This window comes from Balaenoptera acutorostrata, chromosome 1 (genome assembly GCF_949987535.1).
Source record: "Balaenoptera acutorostrata chromosome 1, mBalAcu1.1, whole genome shotgun sequence".
Lineage (NCBI taxonomy): Eukaryota > Metazoa > Chordata > Mammalia > Artiodactyla > Balaenopteridae > Balaenoptera > Balaenoptera acutorostrata.
In genome coordinates, this window is record NC_080064.1 from 163,185,799 (window position 1) to 163,190,942 (window position 5,144).

At 48.0% G+C, this 5,144-nt stretch overlaps 1 protein-coding gene across 1 annotated transcript; it reads left to right on the forward strand.

The window, feature by feature from the left end:
- The first annotated feature begins 343 nt into the window (after window positions 1-343).
- On the forward strand, window positions 344-4,534 carry LOC130704866 (regulator of hemoglobinization and erythroid cell expansion protein-like). Its single transcript, XM_057529059.1, has 4 exons — window positions 344-665; window positions 1,728-1,871; window positions 3,177-3,238; window positions 3,730-4,534. The coding sequence occupies exons 1-4, from the start codon at window positions 344-346 to the stop codon at window positions 3,952-3,954; spliced, it is 753 nt and encodes a 250-aa protein (XP_057385042.1). The 3' UTR covers window positions 3,955-4,534.
- Window positions 4,535-5,144: the final 610 nt, after the last annotated feature.

Here is a 5,144-nt window from a genome sequence, read left to right on the forward strand (position 1 = left end):
GGCGGGTGTGCCGGGGGCTCAACCCTGTGGCTGGCAGCGAGCGAGTACCCACTGGTTGGCAGGTGCTAATATTGTTACTGCCTATTTTGTAGATTCAAAAACTGGAATCTGGGGCGAGGAAAGCAAATGACCCTCTAGCAGCCAAGACTGCCCAGGAGTCCTGACCCACTGCCTCACCTCCGTGGGTCTCCAGGGCAGTCCCGCTCTTGGTGCTGCCTGGACACGAGGTACCCCCAGTGGTTCCATCCACGTCTCTTCCTGCTGCCCCTGAGAGAGCCCAAGCCCCTCTCGTGACCTGCGACGGCCCTGCGAGGAACTCGTCATGCTGACGGAGTGAGTGGCCATGGAAGAGCCGGCTCAGGTTCCCATCAGGCTGATGGATGTAGCCGGCTTCCAAGTGTGCACATCACCCTCCCCGGCCCCTAAAGCCTTCCCATTTGAGAGGGAAGAGACCCAAGACGCACAGCAACACCCGCAGGCTGCCTCTGGCTCAGGGCAGGGATGGGTTTGCAGCCGTCTCGGTACCTCTGCAACCCCTAACCTGATTTCCTCATTTCCCAACAGAGAAATGAAGGTCTGGCACAGAGTAGTGATCGCAGTGGTGTCTCTGGTACTGCAGGCCTGCCTCATCGCAGCCGTCAACTACCTGCTCAGCAGGCGCATGGGTAACTGGCTCAACATCCTCTTCCCTCCTGGTTCCCTTCAGGGACCACTCCCGAGCCTGCAGCAAGATGAGCCCCCTTTGGAGCCCCCGAATATCACTTGAAAACCTACTTGAGGAATCCCTGGCCAGATGCCCCTTCACTCCACCAACCTCTAAGCCGGTAATCCCCACTCTGGCCCAACCTATCTGCGGTTGGGAATGATGGCTCAGAGTCCTTCCACTACCCAGACAAGCTTCTGCCTAGAGACAAGCTGCTGCGATGCTCATGAGGGTGCGCTCACTTAACCTGAGCCTGGTGAACTTCCTTCATCCCTGCCAAGGGACTTAATGTGAAGAAATGGCCTTGAATTACAACAGAAGGGTGAATGGTATGGTTAGACTAAGAGATTAGCTTAAATTCCTGAGCTGATTTGCAGTGGAAAGTAGGAAGCTCGGTCCAGGGAAGACATTACAATTAAGGAAAAAAATAAACTGCTTTGGCTGTGTTAAGACAAGGGATTGGGCAAGATGGTGTAAGTCTAAGCTACTCTAGTCAATCATTCATTCATTCATTCATTCAATACAACAGGGAACAAAATAAAAATCCCTGCCCTTATGGACCTTACATTCCATGGGTAACACAGACAATAAACAAGTAAAATGTGTGTTAGGTTATGGTAAGTGCTAGGGAGAAAAAAAATGAAGCAAGGCAAGGAGATACGAATTGGATGGGGGTCAGCATCCCTGAGATGCTGACACTTGAGTCTAAATCTGAGGGAAGTGAGGAAGTGAGCCACACCTACAAAGGCCGTAAGCCAGGAGAGTTTGTTCATAACAGCAGAAGCAAAGGGGCTGGGTAGCTGGAGCTGAGGTGCGGCAGGAAGAGGAAGGAGGAGTGAGGCTCAGAGGGACTTGGGCTTTTACTCCAAGTGAGGCGAGGGGCGTTGCAGGGTTCTGAGCAGAGGCGTGCTGAGGTTTGAAGAGATCCCTCTGATCAATTTTCCCTAATGAGAGCTGTGCTCACAGACAGGATGTGCCTCACTTAGTGAACTCTCACTTTTGACTCTTGCCCTGTCCCCTCTAGCCAAGGAGAATGAGCGGATACTGGAAAAGGCCAGGCTCCAGGTCCCCAGGCCCAGCCCTGCCCACTACTGCCCACCTGCTGCCAAGGAGATGAAGGAGACTCGGGCAGAGAGAAGCACTCCTGTGCCTGAGCCCCGTTACCCGCGTGAGTACAGGGGTGGGGGGAGAACTTGTCTCAAAGCTTATTCTGCTCTGTCTGGACTCCCGGGGAGCCTCCCTGCAGCAGCCCTGGTCTGTCCTGCCCAAACCACTAGCCCGAGGATTCCTCACACCCTCCCCAGTACAGGCCAAGCCAGGCCCCCATTTTCAGAAGGTGGTTCATCCTATCCAGTGGGGCAGATTGCGTTGGGTTTGTGTGGGTCTAAGTTCTTCTCTAGCTTTGGTCCTGTGTGAACGGCTGCCACGGAGGACTGGGGGCTGTCTCTGCTCCTGTCTTTGTGATACTACGGCATCTTTTCTTCTGCCTGCCCGTTAGTGGTGGAGCCGAGATTTCAACTGCCTCTGCCTGCCCCCAGCCATGGAATCCGGGCACTTTAATAAATCTGAGTCTTGGTGATGGTTCACATCTATATCCCCCTCCGGCAAGTGAACCAACAGGAACATCACGTGCTCGTTTTCTCTCTCTTTCAGCTTGGGAGACCCACCAGGTCACTATTCGCACAGTGGAAACTGCCGCTTCCACAGCAAGAGAGTCACTCACCAGAGATTGCTCTTTCCACTGCTTTATCTTTTGGTTGATTTGAGTTTGCTCTGTCCTTCTAAATTTTATCTTTTCAGTTGGAGAAATCTGGTTGTCAGGCTTCCTCGCCACCCAGATAAGGCCTCAATGCACGTGGGAATCAGAAGATGCCATTTGCATGAACTCACGGTCTCAGTGGAAGGGGAGAGGCATGGGCCTCGCCACAACCCCTGACCCTGATGCTTCCCTGAAGCCTGGTCAGAATCAAAGACTCCATGGTTGGCAGGGACCTCAGAGATCATCGTCCAACTCTCTGTGTTACAGGGGACAAGACCAGGGCACAAAAAGGAATGTAACCTTGCTGGAGTTAGTGACAGGTTTAGATGAGAAGCTGTGCCTGTGATTTCTGGGGCCAGAGCTCTTTGCCTTGGGCCGCAGCGGCTCAGCATGCCCCGCCTACTCCCCTTCCAGCAGATAGCCCTCCCCAAGCACAGTCCAGCCTGGTGGGCTTGGTGTTACTTTTAGATGGAGCTGGACAAAGCAGCAGTGCCTGGACTCTTGGACATGTTCCTGGTTATTTTGGGAGGCTCCCCCCTTTCTCTGTTCTATTCCTTTTTTCTCTTTGGGGGGCTCTGTATCTCTCTTCCCCACTCCTCTTTGAGTTCCTCTCTCTGCCTCTGTCTTCATCTCATTCTCCCTTCCATTGCCTCTATCCTCTCTTTACACCCTTTGACTTTCTTTAGAAGAAGAACAGTTTCTATTTCACCCTAGATGACAGTGACACGTCCTCAGACAGCTCCGACAGCTCGGACGGCTCACCTCCCACCCACCAGGTAATGGACACTCCTAGTGATCCCAGCCCTCCATATGCAGTCTGGGGTCACCGTGGCTCCAGAGATGGGAGCAAGGAAGGGGGTGCTTCTGGAGGCATTACCTCATCCTTAGGTGAGGGTGGTTGGGCTTCCATTCCCAGGCCCGTATCAGCACAGAGCATCCAAACAAAGTGGGTCTGAGTGAGCTATAAAAATGAAGGTGCTAACAGGAAACCCCTTGCTCCCCATGTCCCAGTCACTGACCAGGGTCCACTCTGAGTGCTGACCTCACTTGGATTAAGTCTCCATGTCTTTCTTCCTTAAACCCATACATTCCCACAGGCACAAGGAGCAATCTTCCTCATTGCCCTGGCCCTGCTCTCAGACACAGCTACCCGGGACCCAGGTTCTTTCCCATCCAGCCTAGGGCGAGCCTCTTTGAGTGAGAGTTGAGTACCTCCTCCAAACATGGTAGGGATCTTGACCAAATTTCTTTGCTTTTTTCCCCTAAGGCCACCAAGGATGTGAACTACACACAAGTGGTCTTTTCAGCTCCTGGAGGACAAAGAAATGACTCTGTCCTGGACTATGAGAACATAGAGGAAGCCACAGATTACATCAATGTCAAACCAAAAAGCCACAAGCCCAGTTTCTGGACTTCTGTGAACCCTGGTGTCTTTGAGCGAGTGGAATACCCAAGTGGCCATGTGAATTCTAGGCTTTTTAATGGGGTGTAGTTCCTTATGAATTCTTGCACTTATTTTGTAGGGGGACTAGTGTTTGGGGGTTTTTTTTGACAAGGAAATAGGAGAAAAAGTATGCCTGTATGTCAGCAAGGAATATTCAGATTAGGAAGAACTTCCAGGTTAAGTATGGAAACTTTGGCACATATCAGTAGAGAAAGTGATGAAGTCTCTCTCCATAAAAAAATTTTTAAAGATTTTAATCAACTGTAGTAGAGTTCTGTTTGACAGTCTTATGATTAAATGCCTCTCTGAGCTATTTAATTATTGGCAATAAACAACTGCCTTAAAATTTTTAAATAAAACAGCAACCACAGGTCCCTCTTTTCCTCTGGCTTAACCTTGCATGCTGTTCCTTTATTAGTATTGTATCTTGCTGAGTAATCCTGCTCTGCCCTCAGAACTTTAAATAGTGCATTTGGAAAGCTCACCATTACTTAACCTTTGAATCTGCTGTTCTTAGAAAAGAAAGATGAGAGTAGTAAATGCCAACTAGCATCACAATCTGTTATTCCAAAAAAACTTTCCAAATTCAATCCAATAAAAATCAATATCCATTCTTGGTTTGTGGTTGTTGTTGTTTTTACTTTTACTACCAATTAGTAGTAAAAGAACACTTTCTTAACTTGATTAAGAACAGCTTATCTGAAACCAGCTAATGGCATGATATTTAACTGTAAGGTCCTAGATGCAGTCTTATTAAATCATGGAACAAAGTAGGAATGTCCAAAAGCCTAACATTTCTTTACTATCTAACATTGTTCTAGAAATTCTAATCAGTGCAGTAAAACAGTTAACAAAAATCAGGCTATAACTATGGAAGAGGAGAAGTTTGTCATCGTTTGCGATATGCTAGGGAATTAACTATGTTTTAAAATTAATAAAATGCAGTTAGCAGTGACTAGATAAATATACAACTTACTTTTCCCAACAGCTAATTAAGACACGAAATGAAAAAAAAAAAATTGCTCACAATAACTAAGCAAACATCTCAAAAACGGAAACCCTATTATAAAGCAGAAACTAACACACCATTGTAAAGCAATTATACTCCAATAAAAATGCTAAAGTTGTAAATATACAACTTACTTTTCCCAACAGCTAATTAAGACACGAAATGAAAAAAAAAAAAAATTGCTCACAATAACTAAGCAAACATCTCAAAAACGGAAACCCTATTATAA

Excerpts from the sequence above, each read along its gene's own strand:
- LOC130704866 (XM_057529059.1), top strand. The coding sequence starts at position 344 with ATGGAAGAGCCGGCTCAGGTTCCCATCAGGCTGATGGATGTAGCCGGC. Across the intron at positions 666-1,727 it reads CCTGCTCAGCAGGCGCATGG|CCAAGGAGAATGAGCGGATA; the intron begins GTAACTGGCTCA and ends TGTCCCCTCTAG. Across the intron at positions 1,872-3,176 it reads GCCTGAGCCCCGTTACCCGC|ATGACAGTGACACGTCCTCA; the intron begins GTGAGTACAGGG and ends ATTTCACCCTAG.